At 36.0% G+C, this 25,264-nt stretch overlaps 2 protein-coding genes across 4 annotated transcripts in view; one reads left to right on the top strand and one right to left on the bottom strand.

Annotated features, from left to right (window-relative positions):
* LOC117414132 (centromere protein P) overlaps positions 1–1,520 on the top strand; it is an 80,417-nt gene extending 78,897 nt beyond the window's left edge. For all 3 annotated transcript variants that reach the window (XM_058999785.1, XM_034023869.3, XM_058999786.1), the window contains exon 9: positions 156–1,520. In XM_058999785.1, coding sequence (XP_058855768.1) covers positions 156–280 — 125 coding nt within the window. In that variant the 3' untranslated portion in view covers positions 281–1,520. The remainder of the gene's footprint in view (positions 1–155) is intronic.
* LOC131701510 (inositol-pentakisphosphate 2-kinase-like) lies at positions 1,516–23,972 on the bottom strand. The gene is made up of 13 exons (XM_058999784.1): positions 23,650–23,972; positions 14,397–14,456; positions 12,290–12,385; positions 11,759–11,825; positions 10,396–10,517; positions 9,732–9,821; positions 8,656–8,714; positions 8,101–8,173; positions 7,184–7,463; positions 6,726–6,861; positions 5,887–5,989; positions 4,761–4,840; positions 1,516–3,965 (listed from the first exon to the last, which is right to left on the bottom strand). The coding sequence occupies exons 1-13, from the start codon at positions 23,815–23,817 to the stop codon at positions 3,740–3,742; spliced, it is 1,560 nt and encodes a 519-aa protein (XP_058855767.1). The 5' UTR covers positions 23,818–23,972; the 3' UTR covers positions 1,516–3,739.
* Between the last annotated feature and the right edge of the window lie 1,292 nt (positions 23,973–25,264).

Genomic DNA, 25,264 nt, shown 5'->3' with positions numbered 1-25,264 from the left:
ATGTTCTTTTCCAGCTATTTAAAAAAAAAAACAAAAAACAGAAACATCTGAACTTTGGATGAGCCTTTACAAAAAAAAAACATTTATTTAATAAACTAAAAGTGCTTGCTTTATTATTTCTGCATACTGCTGAAATACAACTTTTCCCCCTGCAGCGCTGATCCTTGACAAGAGGAAGGCAGTGGAGAGTGCACCCAGCTGTTTTAAAAATCTACTGCGCTTACTTGGTATTGAGGCCACCATTGAAAGTGTCATAAAGTCTGTATCCATGGAAGAGTAATTTATTAAAATTACTAATAGAGGTAATTAGAACTGGTAGTAAAGTCTAAGTCAGTATGGAAGCACGTAAAAAACTGCCACATGGATGCATTTATTATTGTTAAATGAGAGCACATGTTAATTATTGATGCTATGAATTCTTATGTTTTATTTAAATTTGTTTCAATATAAACACTTTATAATTCCCATTAAGAAATATTTGTAAAACGACATGCCAAATGTACATAATGCTCCCATGTCACATTATATATAAATGGACATGAAAAATAAATACAGCTATTTAAATACAAAATGCCAAACATACTTAAACACAATTCTGTACATCTTACTTTTTTTTTTTTTTAGTTTACCAATAAATTGCAACCATATACATGAAAATGCAGTGGTTCTATTTGTGATATTTCAAACCAATAAAGTGTTATTTCATACTGTAATAGCAGTAGTTCAAGTTTATAGAAAACAGTGGCAGTTTCCTTTCCAAGCTCAATATAAAAAAATAAAACAGTAGAACTGAAAATCTGAAGTTAGGTTGGTTTCTAGGCAACACAGACCTTTGTGAATGATTGCTGTATCTCCAGCAGACCACAATGATGCATTTAGAGTAAGATAATACTGTGCTGTTGGTCATCCACTTTGCCAGGTCTGAAGAAACTTCAAAGTCTTATAGCATTTTCATCATTAACCCATGTCTTTCTTTCAAACTGAATACTTGATCCTTTGGTAAGAAGAATATTATTTTTTTTTGCATAACTGTTAAATTGTATATGGATTCTTCTAGCACAGAGGTTTGGTTTATGTAATGCTTCCCACAGCCATACCAGCTAGTGGCTTTTTTTAAATTTTATATACGCTATGGGCATTTGAAGTATCTTAAAAAATGCCTCTTTTTAAATCTAACCCATTATTAGTGTTAGTTACCTGGTTTAATACAGTTGTTTACTCTTTGATGTGAAGTGATGGTATACATGTTACAAGGTTGAAAAAACTAGCATTGTTGCTGGAGGTTTTTAGTAAATTGAATCCAGCTACTGTACTAGTTTGGTTTAATACAGGAAATTGTATGATGCTTTGATATATCTTTCTAGCTGGATGATAAACAAAGCTTAATCTGCAGCTGAATATCAGTAGTATCTCCCTTGGATGTAATGGTGGCAATAACAATTGTACTTGCCTAGGTGACATGCTTCTTCATGCACATTTCAGATCCTGGAATCCATTACAGTGAAGTTAAGATGCTCAGATACAATGATTATTTTATTATTTCTGTAGGTTTTTTTAAACATTTGTTAACAATACAAATTCATGGCCATTGCATGAAGTTGAATACAGTTGTGATTGGCATAAGCCGAATTTAAAACAACACTGACGGTTCTCTTTTGGCAAAGTGGTCATATTTGTGAGTCTCTGTGTTAACACCTTCAGCACTTTCTAATTTCCCAGATCTACGGCTACATTCAGTTAAACTTTTCAGAGGCACAGTTAATTTTGACACTTGCTCATTCTGTGATTTGTCCAGGGGTGTCTGGAAGTTTGCATACCACCATAAAACAGGGAAGCAATGCTGGTCATAAAGCTGCCTTTTTTTCTTTATTGAATCTACCACCAACTTTACATAAAGGTAAAGTATTTAACAGCTTGTGTCGTGCTTGCAAAAATAAATAACAAATAGGCGTACCCAAAAGTAGTTTACTGGTCATCTTTCCTAGACCTCTCATTACAAGTCTGCAGTGTTGAAAGAGTTAATCACAGAGTTATTTTAAATGAAGTGCGCTATTTTAAACAAGCAATAAAATACCAAAACATATTTGAATCTTTAAAAAGTTTACTACGAAGTCGCAACCCCCACTGGCATAGTAAGATTACCAGAGAAAGATATCTGAATTAGCAGCAGTTTAGTTATCTAGATATTTTTGTCACCTGCAAAACCCTCAAATTCCTTCAAGGTTTTTGCCAAACAGAAGCACCTGATCAAGGCAACATGGCACAGTTTAACTGTTAACAGAAACACCCATAACTAGATTTCGTCAAACTGTACAGGGCAAATTTGGTTTAGTAAACCATTCGGGTTCTGCAGTTATTTACAGTTCAATTAGATAATCGGTTTTCTTTTATTTCACCCTCTCTAAACAATGTGTGATAAACACTGAAACCAGGAAATCTTCATTCACAATTAACTTTTTATGATTTTTTAAACTTGATGATTGTGTGTTATTTAGTTAGTGTGAAGAGGTTGTTAACATACATGGGTGTTGATGGGGTAGACCAGGGGTAGGCAATGTTGGCACTTTCAAGTCTAGGTCTTGAAGTAATAAAACCTCTGACTAAATAAATTAATTCTACCTATTAAACCTGGAATGGAACAGCATGGCCAGAGCTGCCTACCCCTGTGCTAGACTTAACCACCTCATCACACATTCATCATTTAAAATGCTTCAATTTAGTTTCACATTCGAAATACTGTCCCTGAAAATATATTGAAATGGATCAGGAGCCACAAATTTTTTCATTCAGGTGAAATGAGCAAAGCATTAAATTAAGGAAATCACTTGCTTTTTCATGCCCCTTCGGTTCTCAGAATTGTTCTTGCAAGGAAAGGAGTTGCTTGATTGTTAGTGTTACAGCAAGTGAGGCACCCAACACCATTCACAACAGACACCTACTTTTCTGAAAAAAAATTATGACCTTTAATTCTCACCGTTCTGGGTACACTGGTTACACTGGTGCCCATGAGATTCCTTTATATCTAACCAGATGTCTTGCATTTTAGATCTACATGGGCTAAAATAGGTTGTGTCAAGTAACCAGTAGGACCAGTGTTCTCCAAAAATTGAAGACAACAAAAAAAAAAAAAAGATTTTATCAATTAGTTTGGTTTAATTTATGTTTATCAATTTTAATTTTTAATTTTATTTTTATCAATTAGTTTGGTTTAATTTATGACATGGTATACCATTCACTAATGTACCATTCCTAACACAGGAGGTAAAAATCGAATATCAGTTGAAACTGATATTATAAATTGAAATATGACTAAGTTTTGTACAGAGAAACAGAACAAGCCATATCCTAATAACTGCATTCTGCATCCTTTGTAAGATATATCAATAAGTTAGTGACAATGAATAGACAGTGCTTACTGTGCTTTAATTTTTTTTAACATGATTCTAATTAAGAATTAATTTTGCATCTCTAAAACTTTCTGCAAGCTGCCATTTGTAAAGTGTCTCAAGCATATCAAACTTTCAACTTAAATCTGTCACTGCAAGACTTGTAGAAATGTATACCATAGTATATACCATCTAATGTATACTGTAGTATAAAGAATCTACCGCTGCACCTTTCTTCACACCAAACCATATGGCATATTGTTGAACCAAAATGAAATAACATAAGCTCATCAAGCTCCTCCTGTTTTGGACTCGTGCTTGAATGGAAACGCTGTAAAACGCCCTTGACGCATTCATACCGAGTGGAGAACCAATGTGCAGTCCTCACTGTCCATGAAGAGATTTGGAGTTGGAGGGTCTTGTTTCACCTGTGTGCTCTTTAGGTAAAAATTGACTATTTGTCCATCAAGCTTATACCGATGTGGAATGTTTTCATATGGTTTAGGGTCCAAATCCAGGATGGACACTGAATAAATAAGCCTGGACTTCGATGTCTGAATCACTAAATTAGGCTCTGGTCTGAAAGAGAGACAGAGAGAGTATTCTTCATTACCATACATTATAAAAGAAACTAGTAAAAAAAATAATAATAAACAAACAGTCACAACTTTGTGCTATTGGTGGTCTACTTTATTTACAGGTGTTCCTGAAATGGTTCCTAGTTTTATTTATGATGGCATTTCATTTTAACGGTTGTGTGTGTTGTGCTTTCAAGACATCATGCACTTGATATATGCGTTTGGAAAAATGAGCTATGCCAGTCCTGCAACTCCTAATAGATACCTGTATCCAGTTAAGAGGATATAGAAGGGTCTACTCTATATTGCAGCGCAATATTGAATTATTCTGCAAAGCATTTCATTCACAATCTCACTAGAAATAGTAAGTACTGGAATCTGTGAATTTATTAACTTAAAAGCTACTGAAGCCTATATGTAACATTCAGGTATGTAGTTTATTTATGTAACTAGTTATTGTGCTTGCATTAGTATGATGTGCCCACTGGTGTGTGTGTGTGTGTAATTATTAGAGCGATTGGCATCATATTTAACAATAGGCTGATGACAGCATTTCCTGAGGTTCCAGCTCAGACATCAATCACCTGGGCTGGATCATTAGATACCCTAAACACATTCAGCACAACCATGTAAAATCAACAGCAGCTAGGCGATGCTATCAAGAAATTATTATCATCATTTTTTAAAAGCAGTTAGTTGCTTTTACAAAACTAAAATAAAGTGGTCTAGATAGTATAAAATGACTTTTACACAAAGGACAACATCTAAAATCATTTTTGGTAGCCTTTAAACTTACAGTTCATCATCTGGACAAGGTGAAAGTGCTATCATTATCGAGCAGTCTTTTGCAGTCATTGCTACCCTGTACTGTTGAACCTAGGAAACGGAAACAATTATAAAAAATTATAACAGCCCTTTGGTTATTTTTTTCATGGTAAAAAGATAAGAGTTATAACCTTTGATATATTATTTACTGAAATACGTCCAGTTAACAAGGAGATTTGAATTCTGATTGCAATCATCCTGGAAGTATTTACGCTAGAGCTGGAAGCATTTAAATATCTGTGTTTTTAACTTTGAAGAACTATGACTTCATGTTGTTGGTTCTAAAGAAAGTTTTTGTTTCTTTATATTGCTTACTCTACACAATGAGGAGGAGTTTCAGTTGTGTGGTGGTTGTCCAATGCTGATCGCAGTCCAGTGAGGGTTAGTACCAGACACACCTCATTGCAACACTAATGCACCAGTGTGGCCCGCCCATGTATGTGTTATGTGTTGTGTTGCGTGTGGTGTGTTAATGTTGGTGTATAGATATTGGTGCACGGGATATAAATAGGTCTGTGTAGCACAAGTGATTTAAAATATCTAGTTGCATTTAGGCACAGGGATTATATAATCACTTCACGTGCAGTAAAGTATGTAATAGTATGCGAGCACAGGATTGCACAAATTCGTAAACGTGCTGGGATTCAAGTGAATAATGAATTAGTAATGGAATCCCGGCACAACAGTATATATAGATGCACGTTTTACTCACTCGGGGTTGTGTGTTCAGTGAGTGGAGAACGGGTGTAGAGAGGAGGATTAAAAAACTAAAACAATTGCTAAAACGTGCTGGTTTATAAGCCAGCACGATACTTGTTATTGTTTATCGTGTTTGTTTGTTTGGCCAACGTGCCGTTTTGTTTGGTCAAAGGGTTTTTGTTTCCTGTTTTAAACCTTTTATTTTACAATAAAACACTGAGCACCACAGCGCCTCAGTTTCACCCACAGTTGCTGTGTGTCTTGCATTCATTTCCTGGCCTGACGTCACCCCTGCAGCCAGCCTGTTCACAACCAGACAGAAACTTTCTTTGCAGGTTTCTTTTTAATCTTAATAAAAAGTTATGCAAAACATGTACCAATACATAGATTTGTTTTACCTTTCGAACTGCATAATCAACTGTTCCATCATCTTCAGATTGTGAATTTCGCAGTTTTTCAAAGCAATTTTCGTTGTACGGCCCATCGATCTGTAATTTGATCCTAGGCAAAATATAACATGTTTTAAGGTATTACTAGGTTGATGTTTAAACACCATTTCAGCACTAAGGTACAGAAAGACTACCCAAAGATAACTAACTTCTTTCAGTGTCTAATGGATGTTTGCATATTCAAGGAAATCTTTTTTGTTTTTAAAGTACTTGCAGCTTAAAGCACATGAAAACAAAAGGTTTTACATAGAAACCACCCTTTAGCCAAAACACAAACTGCACTGGTAAAGTCAACAATTCTGAGCTTGTTTTAACTACAAATCAAACCAAAAGCAATGTGGATGTAACTGGCATTGTAACAATACGTTTAGTCTGATGCAATTTACAAGGTATTAAAATCAACCTAAAAGTAGTTCTTGTGTTGGATTATGATACCCCTTCAAAAGCACCTTATTATTTTAACTAGTTACAAATGGACAAAATAACAGGCATACCAGAAATTATTATTATTATTATTATTATTATTATTATATACAGCAAATTAAGTTAGGTGGTTCATTATTGGAAAACAGAAAATAGTCCTGTCCTTGATCACCATCTTGTGGCAATGTAAACTATTGCATATTACAAGTATTACAACTTCCTTACTTGGACATCCGCTACAAACACCTGTTGTATTAAATGAAAAATATGCATTATTGTGAAACTACAAACATCAAGACAAAATAGTGTTGTACACTTTGTGAACGAAGGCTTCATATTTCTGCTGTTATGTAGAATTGCCTTACCTTTCTTTAGGGAATTCACCCAAATACTGTTCCACACGATTATACAAAGGGTGAAGTCCTTCAATATCTACATTATCCAGCATCTGAGCTTGGAGAATCTTAGAAAGAACGCAATCTTTAGGCAGACCACAATGACCTAAAACGGCAATTAAAAGGATTAGAATAAATATGTGTTTTCTAAACGCCATTTTATTTCTTATAAGAGAAAAGGCTTTATAATTTAGAATGTGTGCTTTTCAAAGTGGCAGTACATACATTTTTTAAAATAAATTGAACAAATATATACATACAAATGCACAGGTATACTTTACTCACTGTACTTTACAACATGTACAATATTGTGTATATATACACACACACAATTTCTCTTACAATTAAGGTCACACAAGAAGTAAAAAAAAAAAAAAAAAAAAAAAAAAAAGACAGCTTTGAATCTCACTGGCTATAGCACAAATTACCTTTTCTTAGGATGTCTCTGTGGAAGTGGCTTGCATCACAGTGGGCCCTTCCCTCTGAAATGTGCAATTTCCTGATTTCACCTGTCCTGCAGGTGCCCGAGTTACTTAGCAATGCTGTTGTGATCACGTTTATGAGTTCATTGATAACAGTCCTTGTGCAATGTGGACCGTGGATTAGACCATTGGCAGGAAAGAAGTATGGTTTCAAGTGTTGAGTGAGTTCATTCAAGTCCTGCAGGCAATCCTTGTCATCCTTACAACCATATATTAGTTCACCATTCTTCATAGATTAGAGAGAGAGACGTAGTGAGAATTTACATAGATTTACATTTTTATATATATATATATATATATATATATATATATATATATATACACACACACACACACATACATACAGTATATATAATAAAAACATAGTTATATGCCCAATGATTTTATATGGCTTGCATACCTTTCTCAAGGGAGAGTGTTTGAAAATAAACAGTGGAGAAACACACTTTAAAAAGCACAGACAACCTATCAAAATAATTTCAACAAATGATGCACTACATTTCTTCATAAAAAAAAGAATATCCTATAAACTTCACAATAGGAGCTTCCTCACAGTAACAGAGTTGTATGTAAAGAGTGATTTAAAAAAAAAAAAAAGTCACTTTAGGTTCCTATCTGTTCCAAGTGGCCCATAAAAAAAAGGAGTGCAAAAGTATAACAGTTCTCAGTTGTGGTTAACACTCATGAGCTGTTGTTACGCCACCACAATCTGTCAGTTCGACTGTTCAGGCCTCAGCTGGCTTAAAACAAACACATTATTTTAGATGCAATCAACTGAATGCCATGTTGAGAGAAAAAACTAAAACTACAACAAAAAAAAAAAAAGAAATGCCCTGGTAACTGCTGTATAAGAATGAACATACCTTAAAGATTTTCAGGTTGTTTTGTGCCTCTTGTAGCAAGTTCTTTAAGGCAAAGGACATTCTCTGTTTATTTCTACAAAAAATAAATAAAAAGGAAAAAGTTACTAAAACAGCACCAGTACTACAGCAATAAAATAAACTACTATCCTCACTGCAGACTCAAGTGTTAAGGACCAATAACGCAACTCAAAATGTCAGAGTGCCCGTGCAATTCAGGAAGAATAACTCCACTCAACACAGACAGGTTATGCAGGCCCAGTCTTGTGTATGCCCCTATATCATTTGTGTAGGATTTCCATACAAGACTGAAACTATTTGAATATTTATAGTTAAACAATGGAATATAGAATCTTGTCCTTACTGTACATTTAGATCAAACACACGAACAAAAGTCTAACTACACCAGTCAAACAGTAATTTACAAAAGCCCCTTAGAAAGTATGGTATGAAGCAACACATATACTATGTTCATTACATGTTTCATAGTGCATTTGTCAAGTTGCATTTAAAAACAAAAAAAACAAAAACAAAAAAAATACATGTTTTGATACTCACCCCGAGAAAAGGTCAAGAGGGCAGTATCGACTCATTCTTTTCCACTTTCCATTAGCTAACTGTTCAAATACAGAAGAATAATACAATACTTGTCAAACAAAATGCATGACTGAAGTTGTGAAATCTTTGTCATTGCATTACGGGTATTTCACAGTTGTGATAGACAGGATATAGACAATAATACGTGAAGCTTAAAGTACAAGTTCAATTTGGTTTCGGTTGACAGTCTTCACAAAAACAAAAGTGTACTTCCACAATACCTAAACAGTTTTGCATATTACAGCAGCACTTAACAGTGTACATTAAAACAAATGAACAAAAACAGGACTTGTTTTTTAGGAACTAGGACAGACCACGTAATATAAAGCTAAGACTAGAGAATTGGCAGTTACATTTTAAAGTCAACATATCTACTATACATTGACCCTCATTTATTTATAAGTGCTCAAAGGTCATCTTCCACCCTAGTTGAAACAAATGTGGCGATACAGATTATGGTGATGGTGCAAATGGTCTGTATGCAGATGCAACATGCTGGAACATGTGGAGAGAGGAGAGAGGCGAGAGGCAGATGCTCTGTCTGAGATGCACCGCCAACTGGGTTTTGTTTACAGGGAATGGCAGCTGAGGATTGGCAGGTGGGCAGGTGGGCGTGTCCCAGCGGTACAGAGACAAACAATTGACCAACGCGTGTGGAACCGGGGTCATGGTTTTAATCAGTGGGTAACAGTTGGTCTTTTAGGGGATTTTAACATCCTGGAACAGTATATGGAGGCTGTAGCAGCATAGGTTCCTGCAGCAGGACCTCCCTTTATATGGTCACGTTTCGTCAGCTTTTGGTTTGTAGCTGTTTTTCCCCTCCACAGTATTTTATTTAGCATTTCTTTATTTTACACTTGTTAGATTTTTATCTTAAAAAGCACATGACCATGACATATTTTACAATAGTATGCAGGTATTTCCATATATGCCCAAAATCTGACACTTTAAATAAATGTTGATACCAAGTTTCATGACAATTGAATAAGCAGACAATACTTTATTGGCAATTTAATATGTATTTATACTTGGTTTACCTTTAGGTGTTGATGCATGCAGAATCGACACACTCTGTGTTTAACATCCTTTGTGACATGACTTGAAAAAGGCAGAAAACCACATTTTGGCTGCAAAAAAACAAGAAATGCAATGAAAGAGAATCTCTGGAGCTCTAAGAGAGCACATCGTTAGGGTACCCTTAACTACCTTTCCATTTGGTTTCTATTTAAATATATTCTAGTTTGTATTGCATCTTCTGATGTACAGGGTGGTTAAAAAGTCAGACAGTCTGTCAATCTGTAGTGGTCTGTATCACAAAAGCACCACAGGAATCCAGTACCTGGAGTTGTTATTGATACAGGGGCACCAACAATGCATCTAAAGTCCTGTCTGATTAGAATCATACAGGTATGTCACATAAGAGAGAGACCTATAAGGAAGTTGTTGGTCACTATCATGCAACAGCTTCATTATTACTCAGTGCTCAAAAAACAAAAACCGAAAACAGCCCTCATCTGGTATAGATAAAATATTTAAAAACCTTTGTGAAATGCATATTTTCTTAGTGATGCAAACTTGATTGTGATGAACAACAACTGATTTGCAGAGGTTATTCCCGTTTATGTCCTTAACTGTCATCACATGAACCCACAGAACAAGAACTCACAACTTGCTGCCATGAATTCCATTTGACTCATTTACCTTTATCTCTATACAAAGCGGGGGCCCGCTTTCACTGAAATGGCAAGTCTGGAGTTTGGTTAGATTTGGTAGGCACAAAGCATAGCCGCTGAAAATATCCATCACCTTATCACAGCGGGATTCTGAAAAAGAAGACAAGAGTGTATTTCCAAAACATATACTCCAGTCTTAATGTAATCCTTTCTTTTTTTAAAAGGAGAAAGGTTTTCACTGTACTTGGGGTGCCCCTTAGTGGAGAAATGTTTTCATTGTAGGAAGAATCAAAGAAGACAGTGGAGGACTTTGTCCAGAAATAAGTCAATATCCCTCTTAAAAGGAATGTTAAAGGTTTTCAAATCAATTTCTTTGCCTCCTATTAGCACGGGCCACCCTAAACATTTGATTACATGCTTGTAAATTATTGTGTACTTCAATATTGAATATATGTCTTACAATTACAGTATCAGAAAATTAGAGTTTTGCTTGCATTCAGCAAAAACTTTTTTTTTTTTTAATTTAGTAGGTCGCCAATTGTTTTTTTAATCACTTTCTCCCAATTTAGAATAGCCAATTATTTTTAGGCTCAACTCACCGCTACCACCCCCGCGCTGACTCAGGAGCGTCGAAGACGAACACACGCTGTCTTCCGAAGCGTGTGACGTCAGCCGACCGCTTCTTTTCACACTGCAGACCCACCATGCAACCACCTCAGAGCTACAGCATCAGAGGAACACACAGCTCTGGGGTGGTTGCATGGTGACACGCTACTTTTAAAACAAACTGTTTCAATTGAACTTTTTGCATGGTGGATGTGCAAGCCACTTTAATAAAATTTTACTTCAAGCCCCATATTTTTGTCATCTCATTACATAATACTACATTGCCTCAACAATGCTTCAGAATTAGCACAACCCCCCCCCCCCCCACACAAACACACAAGACCTATAAGCACACCTTTTAATCCTTTTCTAAATGCACATTTGTCCAAGACAACACTCTATGTATGTAATACACAGCAAAAAAACAAATGTATATACCATACATTGAATTTTACCAGTTTTGTATTTGAAACACATTAAACAAGCTTTTTTGAAAAGAACAAAACCATTTTTTTATATTTATTTTTTTTAAATCTATACTTCAATGCTTCTTTGTCTACACTATTTGTACACCACACCCTAATTCATATTTAATTTACAGTGTTTTAATGAGTATTACTGCCTGTGGCGCTGACAGTAATTTTCAAGCATATAAAAGCAAGACAGTTTTGTTTATAAAATGTCTTGCCTCCAGAGTTTTTGTCTGACGATCCCTCCAAGTTAAAAGAAAACTTAAGATGGCTAGAGAAAAATGCCCCAAAAGTATGTGTTTCTAAAACTCTTACCTGGTCTTTCTTGTTCAACCTTTAAAGAGAGCTGCCTAACAAAATCCAATGGTAGATGTACAACCTCCTGAAAAAAGAAATACATCAAAATAAAGCTTTCTATGTTGTAATGTGCAGGCTTACCAAGCAAGACTAGATGCTGATGTGCTTTTAAATTAGGAGGGTGCTACTCCACAGTGTTGCTAGTCTTTCAAAATGCAAATGCTTTTTGGTTGTAAAATTATTGGAATGATACAAAAACGTAACCATTTTTTGTTCACCTTACAACACCGTTCTTTTTACTGTGGCTCTGAAAACATTCACTGTTCTGATAGAATTTTCTTTTAGTAAACTGTGATGAGGCATCCATATTAGGCCCAATTTTCATTCTGTTTGCGCCACTGCAAGGTTAGCTCCCATTTTTGTCTCCATGGAGAAAATGAATGCTAACGTTACAAAGCTACAATGAAACAACTCAAAACATTCATTTAACTCCTCAAAACGTCCCTTTGAAGAAACGGAGGCAGAACATATATATTACAAATAACATACCCCATGATGGACATAGTTTTCTCCCAGAAACGGCTTCATGACATTCTTACTGAAGTCAACAATGTTCTGTAGATGGCCAAATGCTTCCTTTGCTGCCTGAAAGAAATAAAGCATACTTGTATTAATGCTCCATAGTGTACATCTCAAGAACCATGTACTATTTATTTCCCTCTCTCGATTTTGGTCAATAAAATGGTCTCAATGTATTAATTATTACTGATCAAAATTGACTAGGAATTCGAATTAGGGTCAGTTCAGATATTTAAATGGATCTGTGAGATTTTGTTTAATTAAAAGTCAAAGTCTACTGTACCCAGGTAGTATTCCACAAATCAATGAAACATTCTACTTGATCTAGACCACTTATTACACTTTCTGGTTTTGTTACACAACCATCCGCCTCCCCATCGATACATAAAGATCTAAGACGGAAGACGAAAAAATAAAAAGGCGGGCATGTTAGGCCAATTTTCTCTTTTCAAATGCAAAGTTTCAGTTCAAGAAACACTTGGGCGAAGACAGAGTGGAGGTTCTCATTTAAGAACTAAAGAAGCTGGACGGAGTTTGTTCCTGATTACATATCCGAAAACCACTAACAGGCCGTGTGTACTGAAGAAATAGCACCGACTGTGCTGCTACATGCTGTATGAATACATTTATATAGATTTAAATTTACAGATTATACACATGCCACATACATTTTGTTTTTAAATGTAAAAATCAATGCTGAACACAAAACTACCACAGTATTAACAGTGTTACAAAGCCACACATTGGCAGATCTGCTTTGCATTTAAAAAAAATGACTAAACACATAAAAGCTGCAGTGTCCATTTTTTTTTAATTTAATTTTTTTTTTTTTTTTTTTTTTTTTAAATATAGTTAAGCATGGATTTCCATTTTATAAGCCCAGAAGCCTCCCTTTAATATTTTTACATTTCTGTTTGGCTTCCTTTAAGGATCACATACATAACCACCTGCTGCTGCAAGTACTGTATTAACTGTGGTAGTAGTATTTTTATTATGGATACTAAACAAAGTTAGGTATGAAACACAGAAAAAGGCATAATTGAAAATCTATAAATGTTAGTTGAAGCAGCTTCTTTGCTGTTGGCATAAAAGTGGATGAAATATCTGGGATTTAATGACAAAACATAGGTCAAGTCAACAAAAGGATGACTCACTACTTCACTATGGAATGCCTTGTGTTTAGAGTAATGGAGGGTTTTGCTCAATCATTCTTCAGCTCAAAAATAAAAAGTTATCAATTACAGTTTAAGTTGTTGAAGTCTTTCTAACCTAACCATTCCAAAGTTTTACACACAGCTGTGGTACAATGGCCTTTGCCTATCAACTGTCTTGAACTTGAAACCTACATTTGAAGCACCTCTCACTTCTTCATTTTGGGAAATTATGGAGACTTCTTGTAATTGTCAATGCTTGTAATAGTTACTGAATTTTCCTCTCTCTCAGCATTTCTGGAATGATGAATTTACTGGTGGTGCTATTTCTCTTTACTTTGATCACAACTGTGTTGGTGTATCTCAATGTGTTTAAGCTCTGTTCTGCTGCTGATCTGCTGACATGATCCAACTTCCATTTTGTTTTGTGCATTAGGTCACCTTAAATGAGGCTTTGGTCTCATTTAACTAAAGAACAATCAAATAAAAAGGACACCTTTGGAAATGTAATTTAAAAAAACACATCCGTAAGAATAAAGTTTACACCATATGAAAGATAGATTTAAATTTAAAATAAACGCTGTAAAACTTTTCTATTCATGAGATTGATTCAGTAATGTTAATTACTAAATTGGTGGAATAAGGTTCACCTGTTACATGATCTTTATCATCTACAGTATGCTATGCATTTTTTAAAATGAGAAATATCATACAGACCATGAAAGTCCTGCAAGATTAGAAGCTTGTTATATTAATAGACCTTGGACTTCAAATTGAACAAGAGCCCTTTTGTTTGTTTATTCTGGTTGTCAAGGAGAATTCTGGACAAAAAAGAATGCATCTGTGAACAGCTGGAGTCGGCTTTCATGAGCAGCAGAGGTTCTGGTAATGACTGTTAATACACTGTACTGCTGTTCTGTTCTTACCTTATGGGACTTTCCAGGTTCTTCAGCTGGATATTTTAAAAAGCGCAGAACTTGAGAGTGCTGGAATAAATAGAAAAATATATTTGTAAGAAAGCAAATTAACAACGAACATGTGTGTATTAGGTTTAAACATCTGGGGCTCATCCCATGAAATAAATTGGCAAATCCAAAAAAATCCCTAAGTTACCATCTCAGAAAATGACAAATGCAACCTAGATTGCTCCAGTAAAAACCCAACTGTATAAATGGGTAATTGTATGTAAAAATAATGTGATATCTGTATAATGTGAAATAATGTTTAATGTGATATCTTGTAACAATTGTAAGTCGCCCTGGATAAGGGCATCTGCTAAGAAATAAATAATCTGCTAAGAAATAAATAGAAAGAATGACTTACAGGATATATGGGCTTCAGTGAGTTACAGGAAAATAATTCCATCTAGAGTTTCTGTGATGTTGTAAATTGAGACTGAAGGTCGAGTAATTTATAAACTGTCACAGAAACCCGAGATGGAATTGTTTTCCTGTAACTCATTTAACAGGCCCATCTACAGATGTGCTCAAATTTGTTGGTACCCCTCCACAAAAAACGAAGAATGCACAGTTTTCTCTGAAATAACTTGAAACTGACAAAAGTAATTGGCATCCACCATTGTTTATTCCATATTTAATAGAAATCAGACTTTTCTTTTGATTTTTTATTCAACATAATATTGTAAATAAGAAAACAAATGAAAATGGCATGGACAAAAATGATGGGACCACTAACCTAATATTTTGTTGCACAACCTTTAGAGGCAATCACTGCAATCAAACGTTTTCTGTAGCTCTCAATGAGACTTCTGCACCTGTTAACAGGTAGTGTGGCCCACTCTTCCTGAGCAAACTGCTCCAGCTGTCTCAGGTTTGATGGGTGCCTTCTCCAGACTGCAAGTTTCAGCTCTTTCCATAGATGTTCAATAGGATTCAGATCAGGACTCATAGAAGGCCACTTCAGAATAGTCCAATGTTTTGTTCTTATCCATTCTTGGGTGCTTTTAGCTGTGTGTTTTTGGTCATTATCCTGTTGGAGGACCCATGACCTGCGACTGAGACAGAGCTTTCTGACACTGGGCAGTATGTTTCGCTCCAGAATGCCTTGATAGTCTTGAGATTTCATTGTGCCCTGCACAGATTCAAGGCACCCTGTGCCAGGCGCAGCAAAGCAGCCCCAAAACATAACCGAGCCTCCTCCATGTTTCACTGTAGGTATGGTGTTCTTTTCTTTGAAAGCTTCATTTTTTCGTCTGTGAACATAGAGCTGATGTGACTTGCCAAAAAGCTCCAGTTTTGACTCATCTGTCTAAAGGACATTCTCCCAGAAGGATTGTGGCTTGTCAATATGCATTTTAGCAAATTCCAGTCTGGCTTTTTTATGTTTTTCTTTTCTGTCCTCCTGGGTCTTCTTCCATGGAGCCCACTTTCGCTCAAAAAGCGACGGATGGTGCGATCAGAAACTGATGTACCTTCACGTTGGAGTTCAGCTTGTATCTCTTTGGCAGTTATCCTTGGTTCTTTTTCTACCATTCGCACTATCCTTCTGTTCACTCTGGGGTCGATTTTCCTCTTGCGGCCGCGCCCAGGGAGGTTGGCTACAGTTCCGTGGACCTTAAACTTCTTAATAATATTTGCAACTGTTGTCACAGGAACATCAAGCTGCTTGGAGGTGGTCTTGTAGCCTTTACCTTTACCATGCTTGTCTATTATTTTCTTTCTGATCTCCTCAGACAACTCTCTCCTTTGCTTTCTCTGGTCCATGTTCAGTGTGGTGCACACAATGATACCAAACAGCACAGTGACTACTTTTCTCCATTTAAATAGGCTGAATGACTGATTACAAGATTGGAGACATGTGTGATACTAATTAAAGAAACGAATTAGTTTGAAATATCACTATAATCCAATTATTTATTATCTTTTCTAAGGGGTACCAACAAATGTGTCCAGGCCATTTTAGAATATCTTTGTAGAATAAACAATAATTCATCTCTTTTCACAGCTTCTTTGCTTTATTCTTTTATACATACCAAAGGCATGCAAGTATACATGATAAAATAGCTTTTAATTTCATCACTTTTCAGGAGGAATGAAGCACTATTTCAATGAGCTGTAAGGGTACCAACAAATTTGAGCACGTCTGTATGTGATGCTAGTATTAATGAAGACGAAGTTCAGCAGTACAGTTGGTTGTTTTAAACGTAGTATTTCAGTGCTGTAACTTTGTTCTGTGTTGTTATCCATTAGTGCTTCAGCTTTATTTGGATGATTGCCTTTACCTTGTTTTAATTTCCTGTTCCTCTTCAGTTCCTCTGAGATACGAATGTATCAGCTTTATATCATATATTTTTTGTTTGTTTAACGTATTCTCATTTTGTTGATCATTAATGAATTCTACTGTGGTAAAAGTGTCAAAGTTCAAGTATATTTTCCTCTAGAGGAATTACCACTTTTTGAAGTCACTGCTGTGGTAGTATGCCTTTTTTCCCCCAAATGGCTCAGGATTCAAATATAGCCTTATATATATATATATATATATATATATATATATATATATATAAACACATGGATAAAGTGAAAACCCTTGCACCAGGAAACAATGACATGCATTTAATAAGCGTAATAACGCCATTTATTGCATTTAAAAGGTTGAAGTGCAAGGCTTACAATGTAATCAAATAATTCAAGATTACTGCAACTTTCTAAATTGTTATGTAACACAGACAAGTCAAACATTCTTCACTGTTGATAATGATCAACAAAGTGGCCGTTTTACAAAAAAACATTAAGTACAACTGATAATGTTCTCAGAATTTCAGAAATGCAAACTACTGCCTTCCATGTGAAAAACAAAAATAGAAAATATGCTTGCAAAGACTGTCAGCATTCATAAACTGTTTAGGCAAATGTGCCTTTAATCTAAAGTGCATAGCATGATAATATTAATCTCAAAAGACCTATACTGTATGTATCCTGTTAGACTGAAAAAAACAACCTATTTTCTATAATGCTACCGTAGATAATGTAAAATCCAATGCATGAGCCCCTTTTATACCATGTATGTTGTCACGATCAAAGCAAGTTGCACAATCGAAGGCTCTAGTTGACAGTTTTGATTAATCATATTGCTGATATTGTACTGTGATGTTGTGTCTGCTACCTGACTGCACGGTTTGAAGCGTCATCTAAATCTGTTTTACTGGGCGCTGCAAAAGGAATCCAGTGGAAGAATAAACTAAACATTAGTCCTTTATAAATAATACAAACCATGTTTCAGACATGAGTTACAATCTGGAATCTCGTGTTCGATCATCTTAACTGACTGTATACAATGGAGTAAGTAACAAAGCTATTTTCTCCATTGTTTTCACGGTCCCCATTTAAACAAACAGAAACCCATTCCCATGGATTTGAAACGAGAACATTAAAAAAAAAAAAAACAACTCAGCATGAATCATCTTGCAAACGGCCTACTTTGTAGATCGCACAAAAGACATGTTTAGTAAGCGTTTACTACAGTGCAAGATTGGTTCCACCTTTTCCTAAACTGAATAAGAAACTGAGGTGAGGTTTTTGATTTGATCTCCATTTACATATACAATTTAATGTTTATTTTCATTTTGACTCATTTGAAACCCATTTATTCTGTCACCGGAGCAAGTATTACTGTAGACTGGAATCCTGTTTGCAGCAAAGTGTATGTGTGGCTCGGGATTCCCAATAGCTGCTGCACAGGAAGTGAATTTATAGTGTGGGGGCTGTATTATTGAATTGTGGTTTGTCACACTTGTACTTTGCTTGAACAAAAGTTATTGTATTTCTTGCTCTTATTGTATTACTTGTATTGTAACGCTTGAAATGTTTTTGCTTACGATTGTAAGTCGCCCTGGATAAGGGCGTCTGCTAAGAAATAAATAATGATAATAATAATAATAATAATAAAACAAACTGGCATCACCCAAGTCAAAGTCTGTTCAATTCTGGTAAAGGGAGCTTTGTTAGTATGTGAATGAAAGGATCATTAAAATAAAAATTAACTGCTTTTGTAAAATTACCATCCTCGATTTGAAAAAAAAAAAAAAAAATCTTGCAGGTGTGGGAGTTGTAAAGCAATGTGTTTGTTACCTTTCAAATAACAATGCATGGCCAATTGTACATCAGCTTTTCTCATTTGAATTACCAGCTGCTGATACCTTCGTCAAGAACTGATAGCTAACCAAAAATATAACTTGTAGGGGGCCTACATTGCAACCAGATGTTTCCTTTTTGCACATGGCTTCCTCTTTGCCTGAATTGCTTTTTTATTTTGAAGATCAGCTTTAACAGATTACTAGACTATATTTGGCAACATACCACACACCTACATTGACTAGAACTAAACTATGCTGTTAGATGGGACAAAAGTTTAATCTGCAGACATTTCAGAATGTGCATCCCTATTTTAAGTCTAGACATCTGTGAAATGTAAGCAGCCAATTAAAAGCAATACAAGGTTGCTCCCAGACCTGTTATTAATGTTTTCTTACAATAATTAAGTACATTTGGGCCATATTCAAGTTTTGAGTAATGACTTTATCAGAGTGCTCGATCAGTGATTTTAACTTCCTGGATAAAGTTCCAGAGAAGTCCTTGGATCAGACAAGCTGTGTTTTAGATGCTTCCGAGAAATACATTTGCGTTCAGGACCAGTGTTTTTACTTTACACAATACAATACAGATGGATATGATGGGATAAATTGAATTGCACTGCCAATGTCTCTATGCCACTATCGTACTGTCAATTCCCGAGTTACTACAAATTAATTCAATCAGTTACTGTTGTGTGCAAAGGAGGGGAGACTTTACAGCATTCAAACTTAGTGTATCATTGATTTTGAATAACACCCACCATGAATGATCACATGCTTTGTGACTAATGGGATGTTGTCAGTAATGAAATCAATTCAGTGCGTTTACATGAGCATAAGAATTCCGATATTTTTCGGAAAACTAATTCCAATATCAAAAGTTATGTAAACATTCCGAAAGTCAGTTTTCGGAAAACAGCACCTAGAAATTTCCAATTAAATTCCGAAAACTAACAAAATGTACATCATGTAAAACACACTTTTCAGAAAACTTATTGAAATAGCATACTGCGCATGTGCACACTTTGACCCTTTCCTCCTGCATGTGTTTTTAGAAAACAGAGAAAATAATAATAATCTGTAGTCAGTCTGCATGCATCCATTTGTCTAGTTAGGGATAAAGTAATACATTTGTTAAAGTCTGTACGTATTTGTTAATAGCCCATACTGAAGCAGCAAATGTTTTCCAGTTTTAAAATGACGTGAGAATTTAAAATAATGTCTGCAAAAGAAACTGGTAATATAGAACAGGATGAGCCGTTGGAAAGGTTGATTACACATTTTGGGGAATCTGAATAGAGGTATAGGATAGTAATCTTTGAATTTAAGACCTGACACTTCGATAAAGCACTTGAGTTATTGGATTGGTCTCTGTTCTGTTGCAGAAATGTCCGGTCTGTTCAAATCTTATTTGGGCTACTACAGTACTTTGCATGCAAAAATATCCTGCGTTTTCCGAAAACTTCATTCCATGTATACAGTTGAATTCTAATTAGATTTTCTATTGTTAATCATGTAAACACAGAAAAGTGACGTTTTAAGAAAATCAGAGTGCCTACTGTAGATCTGTCCAGAAACATTATAATGCATTTGGAATAGCTGTGGCAGTACCCTAGTGTTGCCATAATGTTTGATCCTTGACTCCAGAATAACATTAAGAGTTGGTTCTCAGGGCAGAGAGAGTGCCACAGTGGCTAAAAAAGAAAAGCAGCCTCTCATGTAGGCAAGTTTTTGCACTGGAGAAATGAGGCGGCCTGCTGTAAAGCGCAACTAATTCAGAAATGACACCTAGGATTCAGACCTAGATTGAAGAGCTTTGTAAGCCAACAAGAGAATCTTGACTATAAATGCAGAAATTAGATATTACCATCCATCTATCCATTATCCGTAACCGCTTAATCCTATAGGAGGGTTACGGCGAGACACAGGGCACAAGGCGGGACGACACCCTGGACGGGATGCCAGTCCATCGCAGGCAACTAAGGAGCAATTTAGGCAATTTTGTGGGAGGAAACTGGAGTACCCGGAGGAAACCCACGTGAACACGGGGAGAACATGCAAACGGCACACAGACAGACCCCTGAGGCCGGAATCGAACCCAGGACCCTGGAGCTGTGAGGCAGCAGTGTTAACCACCGCGCCGCCCGCTAAATTAGATATTACCAAATAACACAACTCTTAACAGGGTTTGTGCAGAGTGGAATGAAAAAATCAATTCTGGTTGCATGTGCGGCTTAATCTCAAACTAATTTACATGGCTATAAACCTACATTCATATCTGTTGATAAATAATCTGAAATGTTAAACCTCAGTACTGTGCAAACTTACTTTAACCAAACCCACATTTCCAGTAAAGCATTGCTAAAGGTGGGGTTTGGGTGCAGCAAGCATACTTTGGACAACAAAAGAACTTGCACAAGTTAATCCTTTTTTTTTTTTTTTTTCTAAAAATCCTAGAATTCTAGGTGATGGAAAACTTTTAAACATAGGGTAATTCCACGTTAACAACCAAAATCCAGGCAGATTCCCACCTCTGGATTTAGATTTTGCTTATATTTTGTGGAGTGGAAGATACCTATCAGGTATGAAACCAGGCCAGATATTTTAAGCTCAAATGATGGATACTTACTGAGACACATCCCCTTAGTAGGTGGTGGGAAGAGCCAAACCTGAAATGCAACTCATTTTGGAGTGATTTTGAGGATCTAAATATTGTATTTAGAATGTCAGTAGCCCTATGAATACTGTACAGGTGGGCAGTTGGGTCTCCTGTAGAATTCTTGCAAAATAAATCTCAGAACTTTGGTATTATTGTGATGTCGGGGGCCTCAAAAATGAAAAATTGTTCAATTGTCAGATACCCGAGTGATTTAAGAATTTCAAGTGCTTGTTCCTTCTAAAGTTGTAGAGCTATCACGTTCAAATTCCTTCTGCTTGTTCATAATGTAATTGGCTTTCTGTATGCAGCTCTGCGGCTGTCTGTCTGATTTAATGACCCCACAAAATGGCTTCAGGATGAAAATGTCAAAAATGGACACATGTTTGAAGGGCTGAAACACCTTGTGGGACAAACTGAGCTTCGGTGGTCTTATAGATGAGGGTTTGAAGGACGTGGTAAAAACATTGACTGGGTAATCTGTCTCCTTCATAGTTTAATAAATGTACAAACGTGAACAAAATGTATCTGTGTTGTTTTGCATTATATTGTACAATATTAGCAAACCGTTTCAGTTTAAAACAAGATAAATCATAAAACGGGTTATCTTTATATGACAGTGGTTTCTCACAGGGCTGCAGGTGTACTGTTGACCTATTTCTACTTCACTGCAGTCTTTAAAAATTGCAATAAAAGGTATATCTGCAGCCCTGTGACAAACCACTGTCATATAAATATAGCACATTTATGGTTAATGGTTTGAATGCCAGTGTGAATGTTACACCCATACTGTATCCTAACACTCTATATGTAGGTAGCAGTTGATCCTTTATTGTAAAGTGATGTCATTGCTGTAGGAAGACTTTCCACACAAAACTACCAAATAGCTGTCCAGTCAATCTGAAAAGTATATATAAGCACATATTTTCCGACACTTTACTGTGTTGTAAACGATGGGTGGATCTGGAGGACTTCCCACTTTCCAATATAAAATGGCACCCTCTTTACAGCTAGGAGGAAGTGCAAGGAAAGATGTAGTGCAAAGCTTTCAGACAGATTTCTAAGTACTGTATAACTCTGATCAGGAATGCCCATCGGAAAAAAATACAATTCAAACAAACTGTAAACACTGCAATATTGTACGTACAGGTCTCTCTCGTAAAGGAAATGCAGTGAACAGGGCCTGCTATTGTACATTGTGTGTTATGTCTTAAGGGAAACTAGTGGGGCACAGTAGGAGCCATAGCCATAATACATGACCTTACAACTGGTTCTGCCAGGGTTGCATTTATTGGGTAAACAGTATCAAGGAACATATTGTTCCATGGTTTCTTACCAGTAAAACTCCATGGCCATTTCTTTAACCCTCAGACCAAATTGCAAACTCACACTACCTCACCCAATTCCTTTCCTCAATAATACAGAGCTTAAAACTTGTTTATAGAAATGTTTAAAGTGTTAGTTCACTTGATGTCTTGTATTTCATTGAAGACTGATATTTAGGCCTAAATTGCATACGCAAGGCAAGTAAAATCCTTTAGGTTTCCAAACCCTCACTGGAAAACCAGCCCAATACTACTGGCAATAGCTGATACTGTTCAATATATTGTGACAATACACCGGTAGAAGCATCACGTGCCTGTGCCAGTCAGTACTTAAGAGAAACTGCGCCTGAAGAATGGCTGTTAAATATACCTGATCAATCAATTCGTCGCAATCGTCTTATTAATTTTACTTGCTGCAAAACTTAAACAAATAAATAAAATCAGCCCGTATGTTAAGCTTTGCAGTGCACCAAAGGTTGCCAGTTTTATAGCTGTGAATTATTGGTACTTTATCAAATTTTGCTAACAGGGTGGACTCTAAATGTTAAGGGGGCGTGCCAAATAACACACTGTATACAGAATCCTATAAAATTGCATATAACCGAGCAATGTGCAACTTTTTTTTTTTTCATTAGATGCGTCTAGTTCTTGTTTAGTATAGTACAATATACATAGGAAATGCACACAAACCATAGCTGTAGTTTGCTGATCCTTGTCATAACGCAGCCGGTTCAGCCTGAGTGAAAGACCGTCCGCAGTACACGTGCACACACACAGACGGTAAACACAGCGGTAAAACAAAATGAGAGTGTGAATTTTTCCGCTTTTCTATACTAAAGGCGTGACAGTTTCTACTTTCTCGTCCTTGTTATGTGATAGGCGGTTTCAGTCCCGTTACTATATAGTCGTAGACGTCTGGCAGACCGGTTCTGGTTCTGTATGGGACTGCTCGACATTGTTGGTGGTATGACGGTGGTACTTCACGGTCAGTGCGGTTAGATTGCCGTGCCCTTGATATGAGTTCTAAAAGCCTGATGTACTGATAACACAAACAGTGCTAGCGTGTAAGTAAAAAGTTTATAGAAAAAAAGCAAAGTGGCAACACTCACCTCAACATGAGAGACCACAAGGCTCTTGTTCCCTTCTCCGTGATATTTCCACTCGTTCTCGTCCATTTTGTCCACTTCCATAACACAGCTGGTTTTGAACTGTTGGTCTTTAATGTGCTGTGTTTTTTTTTTTTTTTTTTTCCCCGACAAGTAATTGCTATAAACCATAAAAAACAAACTGAAGTGAGTCTGTTTCTTTCACTGGCACACAGACCGACTACTACCGCTTTGCCCAAGGAAATCCCACCCTCTGACTCTCTATTGGCTATTCGGTATAAACATGTTTCTTATTGGCTTAAGTATCAGCAATGACAAGCCTAGTACTTTCACCGCCAGCATGGAGGGAATGGAACTCTGTTCGACCAGTCACATTTTAGCACTGCCTTTTCAGCCAGGAAACCTAGCCTCAGTTGTCATATTAATACAAATTGCCTTATACTTAAGTATCTAGGTAATAGGTGCTTTTCGTTTCAGAATTTGTGGAGATAATACTAATATTGTATCTGCTGCAGGCCCCTGGACACAGCGTTGTGTTGCATTTATTTTCATTTATTTATCTTGGGGTTCAAGTTAAATTGAGTGTATTTTTAAAATAAGGACGCATTGTCATATAAAACTAACGAAAAGCTTTATTATTACTAAACTGTATATACTACCCTTTGTAAAACCTCTGGAGGTAGTAGGAATAACCCTGGTTTATGTCACCGGTAAGAATCAGTTTTTGTGGGTCTCAGTTTATCCTCAGCAGACTTCACATCACAAAACCACAATTTGGCACAATTGGCATTTTAAAGAATTTTTAGAAGTAACGTATGTGTTACTTTGCCCTACTGGGCAAGCTCACACTAGATCTGTCAGCTAATAAAGAGAAAGCACTATCACCACAAAAATGAAATAAATTCGCCCCAGCATGTCGGTAATTCAAATTCCTTTAATCACATGGAATCACGTTTTATTTTTATTTATTTATTTGTCCCAGTAATACCATTTCTAGAATTTCTAAACCTGGTATTTTAATCTCAAATATGTGGTTAGAAATACATTAGTGACACATTTCAAATCAAGGCTGAATTCTGCAAAACTTTGGACAAATAACGACTGGTTAATGATTTACCATTCTTTACACTGGTGAACGTAAAAATATACTTAATGCACAAACGGAATCGCATTTTATCTAAGCTTTTAGGTATTTTTTGGCCATGGCCAAAAATATTTTTATGTTTTACACATCACATAAAACGTTCCTCTTGCTTCCGTGTGCAAACCCAACCCAAAGAGGTTGTCTCTAATGTGGTAACTCCCTCTTGTGGACACATGAAAGAACTTTAAATACACAAATATACTGTATATAATAATAAAAGTTATTTTTGATACGGCATCTGCAAATTCCTGATAGGAAAAATACAACGTTAGAACATATTCTGTTGGTCCGATACACGAAACATATGTTAACATTTTTAATTCCTAAAATAATTTGATGTTTGTTAAGCTTTTCTACTGTTGATTTCTTTAATTCGTTAATCAAAACACCCGTTTAAAAATCCACACTTTAATGAGTGGTAATGCACAGGACTGTTCTTGTGTCTCTGAGTCAGAACTGCACAGCTTCAGTCTG

Source organism: Acipenser ruthenus, chromosome 25 (assembly GCF_902713425.1).
Source record: "Acipenser ruthenus chromosome 25, fAciRut3.2 maternal haplotype, whole genome shotgun sequence".
Taxonomy (NCBI): domain Eukaryota; kingdom Metazoa; phylum Chordata; class Actinopteri; order Acipenseriformes; family Acipenseridae; genus Acipenser; species Acipenser ruthenus.
Note: the sequence above shows the minus strand (reverse complement) of the source record. Positions and strands in the feature narration are given on the sequence as shown.